This window comes from Halictus rubicundus, chromosome 18 (genome assembly GCF_050948215.1).
Source record: "Halictus rubicundus isolate RS-2024b chromosome 18, iyHalRubi1_principal, whole genome shotgun sequence".
Lineage (NCBI taxonomy): Eukaryota > Metazoa > Arthropoda > Insecta > Hymenoptera > Halictidae > Halictus > Halictus rubicundus.
In genome coordinates, this window is record NC_135166.1 from 3,210,790 (window position 1) to 3,231,128 (window position 20,339).

Consider the following 20,339-nt stretch of genomic DNA (forward strand, 5'->3'; position numbering starts at 1 on the left):
ACGGGCTCGGCCCGTGAGTGAGCCCCTGAGGGACCTCCGTTCGGAGGAATACCAATTTTATGTTAAAAATATAATATTTCAGAGTACGAATTTTATGTCAAAAATATAATATAATTTCAAAATACCAATTTTATGTCAAAAATATAATATGATGTAATTTCAAGAAAAGAAACTTGTGAAAAATTCCGAAGCAAATTCGAATTAAAAATACAGAAATAATAATTGACGGCGTTCGTTGAATAAACACGTATACCAAAATAGAAAATGTATATTTGTATTGTCACTTACCAGCTGTTGAAAGTTGACCAAGGTGAGCGGAGACGGCTTCCAGGAACCGCTGTCCGACCGCGAACCAGCTTAAGGTGGACCAGGGTTGACCAGTGATGACCACTGCAGCTCTGGAGGATCCCTGGTTCACTCGAAGGTAGGTGAGGGTAGGCCAGGGTGGTCAGGGTGGGCCAGGGCAGCTCTGGAGAACCTCTGGTCAACTCCCAAGGTCCTTCGTCCTTCCGGTCCCGGAGCCCTCCCGTTCCGTCCTGAGTGCGCACCACGACTGACTGACTGAGCGCGGACGCCGTGGTGGGGTGCGCAGTGCGCGGAGCGCAACTCCCCCACCCCACACTAACTTCGCCAGACTTCGATCGCCGCGATAGTAATTATTGATAAATTTGTTATTTCTGGCTGCTTAATGTTTATAACAATTTCTTTTGGTAATGGTATCAACAAGCAATCCCTTGACCATCTTGCCATCTAATTTTTTAGTAAAAATACCTAATAGAACTCGAGATACAGAGTAACTTTTGAACCATGAATATTCGCACGTATTAATTTATCGAACACATTTCACTGATAAATTTATTATTTCTGGCTGTTTAATGTTTATAACCATTTCTTTTGGTAATGTTATCAACAAGCACTCCTTTGACCATCTTACCGTCTAATTATTTAGTAAAAATAAATTATAGAACTCGAGATACAGAATAACTTTTAAGCCATGAATATTCGCACGCATTAAATCGAACACAATTAACTGGTAAATTGATTACTTCTAGCTGGTCAATGTTTATAACAATTCTTTTTGCCAACTATGTAGACAAGCACTCCCTTGACCATCTTGCGGTCTAATTATTTAGGAAAAGTAATTGATAGAACTCATGATACAGAATAACTTTTGAACCATGAATATTTGCACGCATTAAATTATCGAACACAATAGACTGATAAATTTCTTATTTCTGGCTGTGTAATGTTTACAACAACTTCTTTTTCCAATGATGTCGACAAGCACTCCTTTGACCATGTAGCCATCTAATTTCTTAGAAAAGGTAGGTAATAGAATTCAAGGTACAGAATAACTTTTAAACCATGAACTTTCTCACGGTTAGTGATGGGCACCATCGACTAAAAACTATCGACTAAATCGATAGTAGCCAACTACTATTTTTAGTCGACTGATTTTTTAAACTATCGACTGAATTTAGTAGTGGTTGGGTTACTATTTTCAATCGACTGTTTTACACGTCGCCATCTTGAAATTTCAAATGTCAGTGTCGCACGATGAAACGAAAAGTTTAGAAATACATGATTATGACAGGACGTGCAAATATGCAAGTAATGAAATATGTAATAGATATTTCAATACTTTAATTCATCTTAGATGTTAAAATCTTATTGCTATTTATGCGATATAAACTATATATGTGATATAAATAAATTGTGTATATTTATATTTATAACATAGTGTATGAATTTATTATTAAATAAAGACAGATTCAGACAAAATCATTCAATCACGAAATTTACTATCTCTGTACTGTCCTACTATTTATTTAATTAGCCAACATCGAGAATAAGAGTAAATACGAGAATAACTTAGTAAAGCAATTCAGTCGACTAAAAACTATCGACTAAATATGTAGTAACTAAATAGTAATTAGTCAATAGTTGAATTTAGTCGATAATGCCCATCACTAGTCACTTTACTTATCTACTTACTGTCAAAGTAATGATTTACTTACTATCCCATTATCTATTATCTAATAAAAGTGTTTGCAAAAATATGACTTTATAACGATAGTTTCAAATTTTCAAATTTCAAATTTTCCGCCATTAAGCGGAAATCGTTTTGAGACCCATACATGATTCCCGTAGTACTACTGACGAAAGAATCGTGCCGCCGCCTTCTACTTCCTTTTCACGACGTGCTATCCAAAATGCAGAAGGTGAGTTTATCATTTGCGGATTACTGCAGTTACTGTAGTCTTATAAAAAATATTTCTGTAACTTAAGAATGATGTATAATCACTTCTGTTACAGAAACAAAGGGAACCGATCCAGTCCGTGCAAGTCTTCGGACGCAAAGTAAGTATAGCTGCCAAAAAATAAGTGAGGTTATGTTTGCGCGTGTTTCCTTCATCGAGCACGTTTATATTTACAGAAAAGCGCGACTGCAGTCGCGTATTGCAAACGGGGACGTGGAAATCTTCGCGTGAATGGACGCCCTTTGGAGTTAGTCGAACCACGTGTACTTCAGTACAAACTACAGGAACCCATTCTACTGTTGGGTAAAGTGAGTACTATGCAATGCTTTCGCCTCCTATAGGCTTCAAGTTTTCTTCTACCTTCCTTTCGATTCAAGGAAAATAGTTGTCAATCCTTTAATATTAATCTATGATGGTTTCTTATTCCGAACATGATTGTTTTTGATTAAACAAAAGATTACTGAGGAATTGCAATGTACTTTCCCATGCAAAAATATGTTTACGTAGAACAATCTATATTCATGATCTACTGTATTTGTAGGAAAAATTCGCTGGAGTTGACATTAGAGTCAGAGTAAATGGTGGTGGACATGTTGCACAAATTTATGCTATCCGCCAAGCTATTTCCAAAGCTTTGGTCGCATATTACCAAAAGTGTAAGTACTATTGATTGATATGTTTTCAGCAAATTATAAAGGTTCTGACAATATTCAGTATGTGTTTATCAATTTAACGTTTATTTCCAGATGTTGATGAAGCAAGTAAAAAGGAAGTCAAAGACATTCTGATTCAGTATGACCGAACTCTGCTGGTAGCTGATCCAAGGCGGTGCGAACCAAAGAAATTTGGTGGTCCAGGTGCCAGGGCACGATACCAGAAATCTTACCGTTAATTTCACAAATTTCACACTATGCTTTATTCATAATATTGAATAAAAAATTTGAAAACCGATTTTTTTAATTATATTTGATTCTTTTTATACACCGCTTTTGATCGTAAACCAGTCGTTTATGAAATCTTTTAAAGCAATCGATACTTTTATGAAATAAACTATCTTCGAAAATATAATTTATAAAGAAAAAAATAGAGGACGTAGGAAATCGAGTTGTTTTTATATATGTCGATATATCGGAATTTGAGACACGAAATCCCATATGGTGATTAGTCTACTAGCCTAACTCGATACCTCGTCTGTGGTGATAGGGATAAGGATAGGAAAAATCAGTTGAGTTTTGGTCCGCTGAGGTGCAGCACCATACCGGGGGCATTAAAATCTCGGCCGTGCCCAGTGACTACTCTTATGTACTCTCTGGTACATATGTATTTACACACGTATTTTGGTTATATGCAGTTTATAAACATAAAAACCAAATATTTTATAGATTAAGAGTCAGTGTTGAAACTTCTTTATTGAAGTTTCTAATCTATATTACGAAACACACATCATGTGGTATATATTGTGAAATGTTGACTTTAACAAGAAATTCCTATTCACGTGGGTTAACCTGTCCGTATCCATTCTCAATACTTCAACACCTGATTAAGAAGTATTCGCAACCAAGGTGGAAGATAAACATGAACGAAGCTCTTGTAATTCACGAAGAAGGTAGCGACAATTTTCAAGTGTCGCTTCGTTACATTAATACGGATTTAAAAATCGACAGGCAATTCAATTTTAACAGAAACGTGAACGAACCTATAAATAATTTTCTTCGTAGACTAGATTCAAATATAAGTAATTGTGTACACAAAAAGCAGAAAAAAGGCAAAAAACGCAAGGAGACTGTTACAGATTCTGTGAAGAACGAAATTGATAATATCGAAACGAAAATGATCAAATTAGTAAGAAATAATTCAGATCTCGATGGCAGTCTTAGTTGTAAGACGATCTTAGAAGACTCGTCAAACATAAAATTGATTATTTTTGATGCAGAATATATGTTGAAACAAAATGCACCTTATGTTAGTCAAATAGCATTGCCATCAAGTATTTTAGTTGGTTTTCCAACTTATCCTTCAAAGTTTATATCAATGTATGTTGATAAAACAAAATCAACTTTTATTTGGCATAAAAAGGAAAATAATAAATGGATCCACATTGGGGAAGGTTTCTTATATATACCAAAACTATCTGATATGGGATGCCAATTAAAAGTAACTTGTACACCAAGAAACGATGATCATGAAGGACCAATGATAGAAGTTGTATCTAATAACGTAGTAGAAGCTGGTCCAGGATCCTGTCCATTTGAAATCAGACACACATTTACTCAAAGAAAATTGTCTGGAGAAAGGTAAATTTTTTAACAGAACAATTTCATTTGAAATCTTACTTAACATATTGACCGCCAAGAGTATTTTGTTGGTTTTGCCTCCAGCGCTGGAATGAAATTGTCCTGATCATTTGTAAACTATGTTACTTGCAGTTTTAGGGTAACATCCTACAACATATTGGCAAATGTATATTCTGAAACTGACCTTTCTAAGGACACATTGTATCCGTATTGTCCACAATATGCCTTATCTATGGATTATAGGAAATTACTAATTCTTAAAGAATTAATAGGTAATTTTTCTATTTCTCCTTTTCTTTTCTTTCGTCAAATCCCTTCCACAAGAATGAATATATTTAAGTAACAGTAACAAATTGTTGTAGGGTATAATGCAGACATTATATGTCTACAGGAGGTAGACAGTAGAGTTTTTGAAAATGATTTAGTAAGATCTCTATCTGTATTAAACTACAATGGCGTGTATAATCTTAAAAATGATTTGCGAGAAGGACTTGCAGTGTTTTATAATCAGGACAGGTTTGATATATTGAATTCCAATTGTAGTGTTATGTCACATGACACAGATTTAAAGGGGTTTAATACTGTGTGGTCGCAGATTCAAAATGAGAACGTGAAACAGACGTTTGTAAATAGAAATACAATTATACAGGTACTATAAAGGAGTCTCCATAGGACTATTAAGAATATTATAGATCCTAATTAACACGGAAATATTTTATAGGCAGTAGCATTGCGATCTAAAGAAAATCCAGAAATCCTGATTGTTGGCAATACACACTTATATTTCCGACCAGTAGCAGATCATATACGTTTACTACAAGCATATTATGGCCTGGTATATCTGCAAGCATTTGCTGAAGAAACAAAATTACAAGTAACTACATTACAAGAATTTTCAAATAAAAATTTGTATGGTCATCATGGAATTTAATCGATTATATACGTTTCCAGAATCCAGACTGTAATGTTAGCATTGTGTGGTGCGGCGACTTTAATAGTACACCGGAGAATGGTGTTTATCAATTAATGACACAGAAATATATTCCAGAAGATTATGCTGATTGGAAATCATGTAGGTTAATATTATGACAATATCGCGATTTTCATAGAATGTTTTTAATTTGTTTCAAATGCCGTTTTATTACCGTATTATAGGTCCGGAGCAATTCGTAGAAAATGTAACGTTAAAACACAATACTAATTTATCTAGTGCTTGTGGTACCCCAGAATTTACAAATTACACAGGTTGCTTTTCTGGATGCTTGGATTATATATTTTATCAAACCGATTATTTGAAAGTAGAACAGGTGGTCCCAATGCCGAGTGTAGAGGAGCTCAGTTTGCATACTGGCCTTCCATCTGTAGTGTTTCCAAGCGATCATATTTCTTTATGTGCTGATTTAAAATGGATGAAATAAAAGTTAGTTTATTTTGGGAAAAAATTGTATTTTTTGTTAGTTGAACCGTGAGTCTTACAATCCTCAAAGAATCGAACGATTTCTAGAGGGTTTAGGAACTGGTGAACCCAGTGCAATCTAGGAATGTTTAAAGGTATTTTATAGGTATCTAGAAATATCTATCGTCAATATATATATATATATAAAGCAAAGATGTATCTTCTAATTTATTACTAAATTGTACATGGTCTCGTACGAGTTTTCATTTAGTCATTAAGTGCTGTACATCGCATTCATGTTTTCCATGTCTCTCATCGAAATGATACAACTGGATATCGTTGTAGCCCACTCGATTACGTTTGATGAAATGAGTAACTAAATGAGGGTTACTGAGTCAAGTAAAATGTTTAGTTACATACAAAATAGAGGATACATTTAATCAACTATAAAAATATAATACAAAATAATGAGACAAGAGAAACACGAGCACGTTGCTCAGTTTATGTTGGTGTGGCATAAGTGCAGTCGTCGTATCCAACTGTCTGATTTTCTACGTGCACTTTTCTAATTACCCTCGTGCCACGAATGGTTAAATAATAATTACAACTTTGAAGAATTTTTATGAAACGTACACAATATTTTTACCTGCCAGTATTTTAAAAATAACATTTGTAGTCCAACTCAGATACGTACAACAAATGGGTAACAAAGAATCATTATATTCTATTCTACAATAAGAAATGGAAATCCCTAAGCAAATTACAGTCTTCCAAATTATTATACGGACGAACAAATGTTAGGGGGTTGCGAATTTACATTTGCATACTAGAAGAGGATTTTCACATACACATTGTGTATCACATTGACTTTACTGTATAATTTATCAAAGTCTACACCCACGCTTCAGAGATACGAAGTTTACTTTAGTATTTGTATTTATGAATGACTGATGTTACTTTATAAAACATTTTGTACAATTTAACACGTTTGATTCTTTATTAATAGAGGTCTGCAGGATTAATGACGAAACGCTAAATATACTAATTGTCCTTTTGATGCTCTGTATAGCTATCGGATAATGCGGAAACGAGGTTTAGTGAAACTGATTCTTCTAAATTCTTGAAAAAACTAAGTTATGTGGTCGACTTTTAAAAAAGTTACATCATTTTACAGGGTGTATGGAGACTTTTGACTGACTGTATATCTCAATACAATCAATATAAATTTATACGTTTTTTTTTAAATGAATAGTTGAGAATCAGAATTTACATTCTTTTCGTGCCACTGAGAATGTTCGTAGATAATCTCTTTCTCTAAAAAACTTCTAAAAAATGAGGGTCTAGCTCACGAACACTCTGTGTTTACAAGGCCATTATATATTGTGTGTATATATGTAGGTATAATTACATAAAAAGAATGTATAATATTAGCATTAAGATATAATTAGAGCCTTAAGTATTAGCTTTGCGCCAAATTTATTTCAACATTATTAAAAATGTTCGTCACTATTATTATGGTTATTGCCCTTATCAATATGTAGAAAAAAATGTATGCATGACCTTTGCTGCCTGCAGACCTCTTGTTTCCCGGACTGTTCTACGAAGTTTCTTAATAATGTAGTCTATACTTTTCTTAAACAGGTAGTCTCGGTAAATTTTGACATAGTCACAATAGATTCTCATAGAATGCTCTACATTATATACTTTGTATGTATATATGTTGAAAATTTCGATTTTGTTGTCGTTTACTTTCATCGCAACAAATTGAACGCCAAAGATTGTTTGTTTCTGTAAAATCATAGATACTAATAGGCAATCATCGTGTACTCAGTTTTTCATCGCTGCGTAATACAGATAACAATAAACTTGTTTGGTAAGTTGTTGATACATATGAGTTATACTTTTGGATCATCGTCTGCACTGTGTTAATAAATAACTACTTTTAAGGACGAACTGTTTGTTCATATACTAAATGTAACATTTAAACGGTGTAGCAAGGATGATTTTTTTCTGTATTAATTGGTCAAGATTATTGACGCGTGAATAGGTACAAGTCGAAACTTTACATTGAATACCCCCAACGATCGACACATTGTAAAGTATTTCATCGCGTTTCAATTAAAACGGAACAAAGAACACTTCCGACATCTGAACGCGCGAGCAGCAATGCGTGGCCGTGACATTACTCTCGTACGCTCGGTTACATTAACATTTTAACGATATCGTTACATTAACAAAATTGTCCTCTTTCTAGCTTAATATCGACAAGAAAAAAAAATGTAATACTATAAGAATTTACAAGTTTATACGTCGCTTTTCGGTATTTAAGATCACATTCCTCTTCGTGGCGCGCTTGGGACCAACAATTGTAAGGCGGTCATCGCATCCGGAAATAGCGAATGATAATTTACAACTGGTACATATGCGGCAGTGATCACGCGACCCGCAAACCATCGGCCGTGTAATGAATTAACGGCTGCAACCGCTGTTGCAATTGATGGACATTTCACGTAGACATTACCTTGAGGAGAGGCCTGGTCTACGTATACGTGCAATACACCGCCATGTTTATTGCATTCTTCGATCACATCGTCACGAATTTCTTTTGCCCAATTTGGATTCGTCTCGCTGAAACAAAGCAATACAGTTTTATTAGTTGCCGTTTAATCCATTTGTATTAGTGCGTCGCGCAACAGGCTGAGCAACAATTCCCGATCATATTAGGATTCTCGAATATTTTCGGGAATTCCGAGAAGACCTTCGGGCACCCGACATTTTCGGGTTCTCGCATACATCTGGTAATAATGTGTTAAGTTATCAGTATTTGACATGCGTGCATATCTGTACGTACGTCATATTCGAAGCTAACTTTTTTGATATAGCATATACGTTCCCCCAATGAGAGAACGAAAAATCTACCATTGGGTCTACAAATATGCATTTGTAGGCTGTGGAAATGAATTGTTTTAACTTACTTTTGCGGATCAAACATATTCGATAACATAAAACACTGTGTTGCAATAGGGGGAGCAGCTTGCGGTGGGGGCTGTGGCGTAGACATAACAGGTGCCATATTTAAAGCATTTGCAGCTGCAGGAGGAATTTCGAGTCCTGTGCCTTCTGCTAATTTGAACATTAATTGCAACCTAGAAAGTATAATAATAAAATATTAAATGGGCAACGTTTGAAATGCGTTTCCATTTTACACAAGAAGTCTGTTTTACCTTCCAGTAGCACCTAAGTCAATTCCACTCCTGTCTAGTTCATCGGTATCAAGAAGTGAAGGTCCTTGAATTAAATCTGTACGTTCTGTGACATTACCAACTTTCATAGGTCTGCCAGCAAGTTCGAAACCATTTAATTGTTCCAAAGCTTTTTTCGCATCGTCAGCATTTCTGAACTGTAAACATTGAAACATAGAATAAGAGAAAATAACGTGATATAATCTAAGTGATTTGTAATGTTCATTGACACTTACGGTTAAAAATCCGTAGCCTTTACTCCGACCCGTTTCCGGGTCCATAATTAACTGAATGTTGTCAATTTTCCCAAAGGGTTCGAAAATACCACGGAGCATGTCTTCGGTGATGTTAAAGTGAAGAGATCCAACGTATAATCTCATAGGACCTGTTTGACCCTTTGGCATCAAGTTCGGCATAGAGTTGCCCATACGATTTTTTTCAGCTTGAGTGTGTTGCACCACTATAGGAACGCCGAGGAGCTTCTGACCCGATAAGCCAAGAGCCTAGAAAGAAATGAAATGTAATATGATAGCCAAAAAAATTCTTAACGCATTACATCATTCTTGCTAACTAACCAGGGTAACGCTTTCGGGATCCTTGAACTCAACATATGCTATCCCCTTAAATCTTCTTGTCTTGTTACATGTGATGAGCCGAACATCTTGAACTTTCCCAACGCTGGAGAAAAATTCCTCCAAATCCCGTGCACGTATGCGTTGACTTAACTGCATGCAAAACACTGTCCGCGCATCCCGTTCTTCTGGCGTTAATTCATCGTTTCTACTACAACATACATAAACATAAAATATTAATAAGAATATTTTCTATGAATAAAAGTATAGTTGGAAAACAAACTGATAGTTCGAAAATCATAACATTGGTAAAGAGTGCTTACATTCCAAGGGGGCTGACACCTTTTCCAAACGACGGTCTCGCTCTAGGAAGTGTAATTGGTGTAAGTGATCGTTTCCTTCTTCTATCTCGATCCCGATCTCTGTCTCGCCGATCCCTGTCTCTCTCACCACCACCACCATCTCTGTCTCTGTCACGGTCTCTTCGATCTCTTGATCTTGATGTGCGTCTACGATCACGATCGCGATCGCGATCTCTGTCTCTGTCACGATCCCTGTCTCTGTCTCTATCACGATCGCGACGATCCTTCTCCTTACGGTCGCGCGATCGGGAACGGGAACGAGACCGATGTTTACTCTTCCTAAAAATCAAACAATCAAACAAGAACATTTTAGATTAAAAGGATTTCTCTCAATTTATGACATATAATGTTGTATTATGCATCATAAATGAATTTTCTTAATCAATTTCAATTTCACTTGCGCAGCATAATTTTGGTATTATAAAGTAATTTTTCTATGAAACCATTATTGGTACGAACTTTGGAAATATAGGAATTCAGTTACTCCATTCTAAATATATTCTGTGAAAATATAAAAAGAAGGAACATATGAAAAAATGTACAGAAAATAATCTATAATGACGCATTTACGTGACATGAAAAGATAAGATAAAATAAATCTAAGTTCGTACATGGTATGCAGCAGAGAATGGCAGTCTAATCACATATGAAGCTCCTCGCTAATGGATTAACCCATTAAATAAAATGATACATAACATTCTGTAATAAATAACAGAATAAAAATAATACAGCCCTTTTTTTCGTAAAAGCAAAATTTTTATGAAATACTATTTTCATTCACATCTCTTTTTGACATTTAGAATCTCCATTAATCAGCACTTACTATATTTCACATTTGTAACAGAACCTGTAGTACAGATATTCTTCCTAAATACTTACCATCTTTGGGTTTAACCTCTGGAATTATGAAAATAACCAGCATTTACACTAATTGTATGGGGTCTATAACAAAGAGAATATAACTTCAAGTAGCTATATATGTGCGCAAAATAACTGTTTTGATATTTTCATAGAAGATTAAATTATAAACTTTAATTTAGAATGTTCAAATTTCAAACAAAGCCACATGGGCGCTTTTGAGAAACATACGTATTGAAAACAATGTTACATAAGAGTACTGGATATTGATTTACCACATTTTGAAGACAAATATAGGTAATCAAATTAAAATTTTTAACTGTAAGTTAATTTTTAATGGGCTTAATTAGAACATATTTAAGGAGATAAATATCCAATTCTCTTATTATCCCCAAAGTTTAATATTTTATAGATTCTAACTAAGAGAAACCTTTAGAATATGATTTAGGGTGAGGTATGGAATAAAACAAATTGTCTAATTAAGTTTCTAGATTTAACTTAACAGTCTATGATGCTTCGTGCTCACAAATATTTTTTAATGGTGAAGAAATAATTAATATCAATATAAATACACACTTTACAATCATACAAATACAAAAGGAAAGCATTGTTTAAAAATCTAATGGAATTAACAAATATATATATATATGTATATATATGAATAAACACGACGTTTCCCCATGATTGGAGAAAATAATGAGCACAAAGCATTAGTTAACATAGCTGTATTATATTAAATATACTTACCCAGATGATTTACGGCTAGACCCATTCTCCTTGGAAGATTTGTCTTTGGATGAGGAGTCCTGCTCCTACGAACAGCAAACAGTTGAATGCCATGCCAGCCAGCCGATGTGGCAGGGACGCGCGAACAAGGGGACAAAAAGCAAATCATAGAACGTTAGTAAATTTTGTAACGACAGATTGTGTACAAATTGTACAATTAAAGTCTGACAATAGTATCAGAAATAAAATATATATTGGTAATAAAGTTCTTTCTTCTGTTAATCTTTATAACCATGTAGATAACTCTCCTTTGAGTATTATAATATCGAAGATGTATACGCTGCGGAACGATGGTGCACTCTTGTGCTCTTTCTCTTTTCCAGGTACATTATTTGGTCTCTGGGGGGCTGAGATGGGGAGACAGAGAAGAAAAAGAGAGAGAGACAGACGGGGCGAGCTTAGCGCTGCGATGCCTCGCATACACCTGGCTCAAACTTACCAATCGTTTTATCGGGTTTTAGGAAAGCATTGCAATCTTGGGTTGAGCATGCCTTGGTCTTAAACTACCAATGGCCAACCACACATCCTTTTTCTTCTGCAAAAGAGAGCCCTCATCAAAGACAGTACGTTTTTATTGTAACACGAGATGTGAACCCTAATTGCTAGCCTACAAACCCTCCATATATACTGAATTAACTATAATTCTATCCGTGTAAAAGGAACAAAACGATCAACGATCATTTGCAGCCTCCAGTAGATACATATTGCTAGATGACTTTATATGGAGAAAATGTTTCAAACGATCGAAAGGCGGTAGTAGACCACATTGATGTAATGAAATAATGAAAGTGATGTCAAATGTAGCAATGATATCGCAATCATTGATTTTACTCTGAGAACAATGCATTAAAGCTCTTGATTATGATTATGAATAATTTATAAAACATTTTCTCATTTAGAATGCCCTAATTATTATTCCTGCTCGCCAATTTACCATGCATTTTGTTCATGAAGCAATAGTTTCAAATTTATAGTGGTATAAATGATACTTCATTAATGACAAATTAGAAAAATTGTTCAAATAAACAATACAGCAAATACATCTGTAAATGCTTTATCCAATCTTCATAACCAATAGAAGTTTTACTAATGTTACAATATTACATGTTAAAAATATTGTATTTAATAATTAATCTTGCCTTAAACCTTATATTCATCTGGAAAACATATCTGTTGAACACTAATGTGGTTCTATTTTATGACACAACATAAAGATCTCCTTAACGATATAAATATTTATTTCAACTAAACACGCTTCCTCATTAATATAAGGCTACCTCATCATTTTATCGAACTTCAAATAACAATTCAACATCCGTTTCTTAAAAAATAATTAGGACGTAATTGTATACATACACATATATGCATAAAATACTTTGCACATGAAATATCCCTATAAATCAGAAAGTGCTAAGCTAACTAGAAAGGTTTCAATTTCAAAATCTATAGAATATCGTAATTAATTTTCCCTAACAATACAGGAAATATATGTAGAAGATGTGTTTTTAACACGAAGTATTACAACCATAGCATATATAAATCTATGTACATGTATTTTTGAATCGCTCGGCATATTTCTCCACACTTTATGCATTTTGTAAAGATAAAAAGCACAGCATGGCACATGGCAGAACAGCACCTAATTATCTTTTCCTTTTTCATTGTTTTGATTGTTATAATCATAGAACATCATTTCGCATGTCTTTTCCTTCCCTACGGTCATACATAGATGACAATAGCAATTCTATCTACGTCGTGAAAATAATAAACGTTACTTTTTCTGTGAAAGTAAAATTTAAAGAAAAAATGAGAATAAAGAAAGAAAAAAAGAATTAAGTAAAAATGATGTTAGTGATGGCTTTTCTTAATACCTCGTATTTCAAGTGCATTCTAGGAACTCGCTGCCGAACATCCTACGAGCGCGAGGGTACATGTTACGTACCATCTATAAGTACAGAAAACGGAGGTATTGATCAATAGTCGGTATGAAAGACAAGGGTGTACTTTGTTCTACATGTATATACAGGAAGTAAGGATGGACGTTTCTATGTATTTTTTTTCTTTCTCGAACGCAACAAAACTGAACACATCCAGAAACAGCACACCACCGTAAGTGGATTCTGCGTGCGTCGAGATTAGAGTAAGCTTTATAGGATTAAAAAAAAAGAGAGACAGGACCTCGAGGGAACAAACCGAGACATAAAAAAAGAAGAAAAAGAAAAGCAAAAAAGAAAGAATTAAGTCTTACCCCTTTTTTGTATGGTGCCTCCAGCATCGCCTCGACATCCAAATCCTCCGCCATTGCGAGAGTCGGAGAGTTTTCTGAAATACCACGCATTAGCACTGGATAAACTAAAAACGACTGCGATGATCGAAAGAAATGAAGTGTGAAGATATTGTGTAACGTACAGACTAGCGAGCGTTTTTAATTATATGATTTCAAACGTCTGAATAATTATTTAAAAGTGTAACGATCAATAACGAAGATGCGTGAATAAGAACGCAATCATACACCACGCGATGACCAAAAGAAAATGGAAGACCGGATATGAATGCACAAGCACAGCGCCACCATCGCCGGAAGTAAGCGTTACGCTGTTTGAGAAACTAGATACTTGCACATGTAGGACCTGGCAGTACAATACAATATTATCAATTTACATGTGTACATGTTTTAAAATATACACTAAGTAAAATCTTTTAAAATTTCCCTAAATTTATCATGATTAATTCTCGGATTTTCTGTTCGATAAATATGTGTTCAACTTCATTTTCAAATATTTTGAACAAAATCGGAAATACTTTGAAAACATAAACCTCCATACCAAAATTGAGTTTATGGAAAGTCATTATATATTTGTGTATACATCAGCTATTATTGTACATTATATATACTGTTTCTTTTTACTGTTAAATGTAAAAATTAAGTGATATCATATACATACAGAGAGGAGATGCGAGCTCTCACGCCTAGGGTTTTTATGCCTTGTGAAGATGTGGGCAGAGAGGAAATGAGAATGCTCACGCCCGGGATTTTAGTATCACCGGTATAGTGCTGTCCCCTAGTCTAATTTTTAGCCTGGACCAGAACCTGTTGCTAAAGAACAGAACAAATGATTCTTGCCGATATTCCCATAAAGGGTAGTGCAATAAGCGGCAGGAATCATCTGCTCTTGAAAATCTGAAAATAGCGCCACTAGACCGTAGCGGCAAAACGCTCAAACTGTTAGCCAAATGTTACCGACCGAGTAACCGCCAGGTGCCGCCAGCACCACCTGACGGTAGAACTCCGAAACTAATCGGCTACAAGCTTGGGCGTTTTGCCACTACGAGGTAATGGCGCTGTTTGCAGATTTTGCCGGAAGGTGTACGTGGCGCCACCCAGCGGAGGAATCCTGAACACTAATCGGCTACAAGCTTGGGCGTTTCGCCACTACGAGGTAATGGCGCAGTTTGCAGATTTTGCCGGAACTTGTACGTGGCGCCACCCAGCGAAGGAACCGCTTGTTCCTCTCTGTTATCGTCACACGCCAAAATCCCCTAAGCACGCGTCTAGGGCAATACCAGCGACGAAATTGGCACCGCTGATCCTGCACGCGCTATTCGACTGTTATCAACTGTTATCGCCGTGCGATATCTCTTCTTCCTCTGTCTTCCTCCCTCCGATCCTCAAAGGGATAAATCGCACATTTAAATAAATTTGTCTACCGACTCCACAAAAACGTGAGTCACAAAAATACATTGCAAGATAGGTCTATCCTATTAGTGCTATTACATTAAAGTTTCATTTTTCATTCATTATTTGAGTAAGTAATGAATTTTCCTGATTTTTGATTTTCTAGAAACTAAAGCGATGGATAAACACGGGGTACGAACACCTAAATACATTGCTAACAAAATCAAGGCGAAGGGCCTACAAAAGTTGAGATGGTATTGTCAGATGTGTCAAAAACAGTGCAGAGACGAGAATGGATTCAAGTGTCATACAAGGTCTGAATTGGTCTGAATCTCACCACAGATAGCTGCTATTATTCGCAGATAATGCGCATCGATATATGGATCAGTTTTCTAGAGAATTCTCTCAAGGCTATTTAAATTGGTTAAAGAGACCATTTGAATGTGTGCTCCGACAGAGTAAGGTACTTTAGATTATTTAAAAAAAATTAACTGATCATTAATTGTGCTTTTCCTAATTTATAATCATTCTTTTAGGCTACGTAACATACATCGATAGAGACCTACATAGAGACCTTGGCTGCACAGGAGAAAGAAGCCAAGAAATAAAAGATGGACAAAGACGACGAAGAGAGGATGGAGTCCATAGAAAAACAAGTAGAGAAGGGCCAATAGGAAACTAGTGGACAGAATGAAACTTTTTAAAGAGCCATTGACATCCGTTCCTATACGGATGTACCTTTAGTCATTGAAATGATATTAAATAAAAAGCCAAAGTTACTTTTAAAAACTGACCTAACTTACCTTTAAAGTAACTTAGTTTCTTTTTTATTATTTGTAATAGTTTAGCGGAAATTATTGATATTTAACATGAAATTAAAAACGTAAGATCGTATAACAAGAAAATTTGCAATCTTGTATACCTTTTCGTTATTAATTGTCCTAATTAAACAGAGAATATTGTTCCTGTGTAGCTTTTATTTTCATCGAGTGACTACACTAGCTTAAATTAAAAAAAAAAATGGATGATTGAAATTGATAGAAATAAGACTATCCTTAATTTATTAGATATTAATTACTTTACAACCAGGGATGTTGAGATGCAAAATCCTGTTTTCATGTAAACAATATCACTAAAGGATCAAGCACATATGCAGTGCCTCCGCTCATTATATATTTGCTTGAAACGTTCCCTGTTCAAGTTGATCATCCCATTTTTCTATCCATTCACTGGGACACATAGCATTGAGAACTTTCTTGAAATATTGGCAAGCTTCATACTGCTCGCTATGACGATTTTTACAGCGATGGAAGTCCAAATAGCCAGAGAAACAATACCTGCATCCGAAAGAATATAATGAATTTCAAGTAAATTCAAGTTACTACTGTAAAATGAAACATTAGCTTATTTGATTGTTTACCTTGTTTGGTTTTGGTTTGGGAATCTTGGGTCAAATGGGGCTGTCATTGGCTTGATCTCACCAACATCAAGGGCAGTATCGGGAGATCCAATTTTCATGTATTTGACCATTTTGTTGCTGCTTAACAACAAGTTACAAGCTACTTAATCTATTATATTTTTTGAACGAGATACATATTTTACCCTCCCTTTTGTCCCCAAAGGCAAACTCTCTGTACGTGTCTCTCGCTGTAGTCCATTTGTCTCTTGCATCACTTACCACTATCACAATTAATAGTTCTTTTTCACTACAGATATTTTCCAATTTCATAGTGTTTAACAATGCTGTTTATGTTTAGTTATTTTATAATCTGATAGAATGCATTCGTGATGTCTGATTAACATATTTGTACATTTTATATGATAGTTGATAAAGAAAGTGGATTTATTGCATTTACACTTTTCAGTTATACGTTTCATTGTTCAAGTAATGTAACACATTACTTGAAGTTCAAGGTTTATCAATATTTAAAGTAATTTGAGCACAAGCAAAGTTCTTAAACTTTGTAGATAGTCATCCTGTACATTTAAACACAATCATAAAAATATTAGAAGAAATAGAGCATTTTTCAAAAGCACATTCATTACAGTCGAAACGAAATAACAAAGTATGAAATGTAAAGTCGAATTCAGCTATTTGACAAGTGGTCTAGTGTTGTCTTCTTCTTGACAACAAACTTCTCTATATTTTTTCACTTCAGCCATGTAAAGCGACCAAGCGTCCTTGGGCTGTTCAACAGTTTGTTCAGTCTTTGGTTTAGCAACCATTCCAGTTTTCAAAATCCTTCCTCCTCGCCTCTTTCCTACCATTAATGGTGGGGGAACAACACTTTTCTCTTCCAGAACAGAAGTTGTTGGTTTTTGGGTTGGTTGCATTTGTTCCTGCATTTTTTTGAACATTTCCATAAAACTACCATCATTTTTAAAAGCATTTGACTGTGGAGGAACAATTGGTTGCTGTATAGTTGTTTCAATATTGTCTTCAGCTGTATCCGATTCGTATGACTGTGCTCTGTGATATCTACGGCTTTCTCTGCCCCTGTGTCTATCTCTGCTCCTGTTACGACTACGGCTGCGTCTTCTGTCTCTAGATCTTGACCTACCTCTTGATCTAGATCTTGATCTGTCTCTTCTAGAGTATTTTCGTGATCGGTCCCTGTCCCTATCTCGATCTTTGTCCCTGTCAGATGACCGAGATCGTCTGTGAGATCGACTTGGGGGAGATTTCGAACCACTGCGTCTTCTTCTACGTCTATCCTGTGGTGAATCATTTCTGGAAGTTCTACTGCTTCTATAATCCGAGGGCGATGGCGAACGACGCGATGACATTCTGTTTTTGTATCCATCGTATGTTGTATAAGATGTACTATACATAGGAGGCGAAGGTGGAGCAGGCGGTGAGTCTGTATTGGACTTGGAGCTGCGTTCATGCCGTTTTGAATCCATTGTTGCGCTTGAGTGTCTCTCTCACCAGGCTGAATGGACAGACGGACACCTACAAGGATAGAAACTGCCTTCTATAAGTACACCGCTCATTTCTTCTTACCACGCCTTTATCTGATTGGTTTTAAATGTACGCGTTTGCAAGAGACAAGCGGATTTATAGCGAGAGACCAAATTTTTTATCAGCATTCAAACAAAGAGAGGTCAATCAAAGCCTAGATTTATTTAGTTTTATAATGGTTCAGGAAATATAGTCTGAATGTATCAGATATATTTCATATTATAGCTTATTATACGCACAACAAAATCCAGCTTTGATTGGATGCCTAATCTATAATCACAAATACGTGACTATCATTATCTATGAATACCTTGTTAAACTACTATCGTTTTATAATTAATATTATGTTCTCAATAATCATATTTTTAAAAAATATAATTCTGTATTATTATATAATTCTAATATGGTATTTTTTCATTGATAATTATTATATTAAAAATGCACATAATATTACCAATGACATTTTAAATTACATTGTTCGTAATAATCAAGTCGAATTAATTGATAATCATAAATATTTAAAAATATCATTCGGGCAGTCATTTTTTCAAAAATATTTGGAACACACTGTGTCTGAAGGACATTGTCGGTATAAGATGCGTTAATTTTATTAATATGAAATTTCTTGAGAGTGGAGCTGCGTTAAATTACATGATGAAGTACATTCAATGTAATGTAATACCATACAAAATAGAGACGTTGATGAGTGGACAAATATTTCTGACCCCTTTTAAATAATAGATTTATCATTTAAACATCAAAGAATATATATTCTTTGTTATATTTTAATACACAAATGATTAATTCACAACGGGGCAGGTAGTGAAAAGAGTGACAAAAGGTGATTGAGGAGAAAAACACGAAATTTGCTGGACAACCCTTACCCGAAATGAAACACGAATTTTCGATTTCTATCTAAATTGAGCTCCCACAAAAAAATATAATGAAAACCTTCCTACAACTTTCTTGAAAATTTCGTCCCCTAAATATTCTAAAATTACACGAAATATCTTTGTATAAAATACCTTAATCTGTCGTGCGATTGAAAACAAAATGGCCACTAGGCAAACTGCACCAGATTGTTACGTCATACAATTGTGCCTAAGACAAAATTACTGTCTGATTCTGGAAGGATACGTCAATAGTGTAATACACGTTTCAATCTTTCTCCGGCAGAGAACGCTGACTTTTGGTGAAAATACTAAACTTACTAGAACCAGAGAGGATATGAGAGTGCTCACGCCCGGGGTTTCGGACAATGATAAGTTATTGTTAATATTTTATATTTAATGGCAGCTAATATTGGAGAAGGAGCTATAAAGAGGCGTTGAGTTCGCTACTTTCAAAATCAAATCATAACTATTTTTTTAAATTTTGCAGGATGATTAAGGTACCCTATTTTATCCAGAATTTTACTTTACTAATTGTGAGGCTTAAATCGTCGCGCATGCGCAAGAAATATTTGCCGATATCTCATCACTGCTTACACCATCTTGGACTTTACAAGCCCTCTTTGGTCTAAGGCCTAAAGTATTACTGGGTCACGGGGTTGTTTGTTTATTAAGCGATCTGTAGTTTTGTTTTTGAACTTGAGAATGCAGTGTAAGCACGTGTTATAAAGAGAAACAAAGATTAATATATTCTAATATTTATACTTCTACAATAGAATATATTGAATTCAAGAGTATTTTCATTTCCTTTTATTCTATTGCAGGTAAGTACTTTAATTCATTCTTTCCTTTTACTAATAAATTTCTTTAGTATTACTTCGTATGTGAACACGAATTTATAATGTTTCAGTATTTCTAGTCGTATAATAAATAAACTCAAAATGAATACCAATCGACGGAGTTTTGGAAATTCTTCACACTTTTCCAAGAATTACAATCAAGGTTCAAGATATGGAGATAGAGAAGGACATCAAAGAAAT

At 34.9% G+C, this 20,339-nt stretch overlaps 5 protein-coding genes and 2 long non-coding RNA genes across 11 annotated transcripts; 4 read left to right on the plus strand and 3 right to left on the minus strand.

Annotated features, from left to right (window-relative positions):
* The first annotated feature begins 2,140 nt into the window (after positions 1-2,140).
* On the plus strand, positions 2,141-3,212 carry Rps16 (ribosomal protein S16). The gene is made up of 5 exons (XM_076803569.1): positions 2,141-2,222; positions 2,317-2,361; positions 2,438-2,569; positions 2,803-2,917; positions 3,008-3,212. The coding sequence occupies exons 1-5, from the start codon at positions 2,214-2,216 to the stop codon at positions 3,151-3,153; spliced, it is 447 nt and encodes a 148-aa protein (XP_076659684.1). The 5' UTR covers positions 2,141-2,213; the 3' UTR covers positions 3,154-3,212.
* A 342-nt stretch (positions 3,213-3,554) lies between these two features.
* LOC143362916 (2',5'-phosphodiesterase 12) lies at positions 3,555-6,365 on the plus strand. The gene is made up of 6 exons (XM_076803425.1): positions 3,555-4,555; positions 4,688-4,827; positions 4,918-5,204; positions 5,277-5,429; positions 5,507-5,627; positions 5,711-6,365. The coding sequence occupies exons 1-6, from the start codon at positions 3,726-3,728 to the stop codon at positions 5,971-5,973; spliced, it is 1,794 nt and encodes a 597-aa protein (XP_076659540.1). The 5' UTR covers positions 3,555-3,725; the 3' UTR covers positions 5,974-6,365.
* Caper (RNA-binding protein 39-like protein Caper) lies at positions 6,150-14,334 on the minus strand. 4 transcript variants are annotated; one of them, XM_076803433.1, is made up of 10 exons: positions 14,181-14,314; positions 14,020-14,093; positions 13,643-13,716; positions 11,733-11,797; positions 10,089-10,406; positions 9,769-9,976; positions 9,430-9,696; positions 9,176-9,351; positions 8,927-9,097; positions 6,150-8,579 (listed from the first exon to the last, which is right to left on the minus strand). In XM_076803433.1, exons 3-10 carry the CDS (start codon positions 13,658-13,660, stop codon positions 8,282-8,284), a joined length of 1,521 nt encoding a protein of 506 aa, XP_076659548.1. In that variant the 5' UTR covers positions 13,661-13,716; positions 14,020-14,093; positions 14,181-14,314; the 3' UTR covers positions 6,150-8,281. The 4 variants fall into 4 exon arrangements, with proteins under 4 accessions (XP_076659548.1, XP_076659546.1, XP_076659547.1 ...); XM_076803431.1 differs by lacking the exon at positions 13,643-13,716 and having other exon boundaries at positions 14,181-14,334; XM_076803432.1 differs by having other exon boundaries at positions 14,020-14,320.
* Positions 14,335-15,351: 1,017 nt separating this feature from the next.
* Positions 15,352-16,245, plus strand: LOC143362922 (uncharacterized). Of its 2 annotated transcripts, none has more exons than XR_013083711.1 (3): positions 15,352-15,494; positions 15,614-15,910; positions 15,984-16,245. It is a non-coding gene; the product is annotated as an uncharacterized LOC143362922 (long non-coding RNA). The 2 variants fall into 2 exon arrangements; XR_013083710.1 differs by having other exon boundaries at positions 15,614-15,905.
* A 236-nt stretch (positions 16,246-16,481) lies between these two features.
* On the minus strand, positions 16,482-16,987 carry Cox6b (Cytochrome c oxidase subunit 6B). Its single transcript, XM_076803435.1, has 2 exons — positions 16,868-16,987; positions 16,482-16,784 (listed from the first exon to the last, which is right to left on the minus strand). The coding sequence occupies exons 1-2, from the start codon at positions 16,975-16,977 to the stop codon at positions 16,616-16,618; spliced, it is 279 nt and encodes a 92-aa protein (XP_076659550.1). The 5' UTR covers positions 16,978-16,987; the 3' UTR covers positions 16,482-16,615.
* A 466-nt stretch (positions 16,988-17,453) lies between these two features.
* On the minus strand, positions 17,454-19,428 carry LOC143362920 (uncharacterized). Its single transcript, XM_076803434.1, has 2 exons — positions 19,294-19,428; positions 17,454-18,400 (listed from the first exon to the last, which is right to left on the minus strand). Exon 2 carries the CDS (start codon positions 18,349-18,351, stop codon positions 17,539-17,541), a length of 813 nt encoding a protein of 270 aa, XP_076659549.1. The 5' UTR covers positions 18,352-18,400; positions 19,294-19,428; the 3' UTR covers positions 17,454-17,538.
* A 252-nt stretch (positions 19,429-19,680) lies between these two features.
* LOC143362923 (uncharacterized) lies at positions 19,681-20,315 on the plus strand. Its single transcript, XR_013083712.1, has 2 exons — positions 19,681-20,123; positions 20,210-20,315. It is a non-coding gene; the product is annotated as an uncharacterized LOC143362923 (long non-coding RNA).
* The last annotated feature ends 24 nt before the right edge of the window (positions 20,316-20,339 follow it).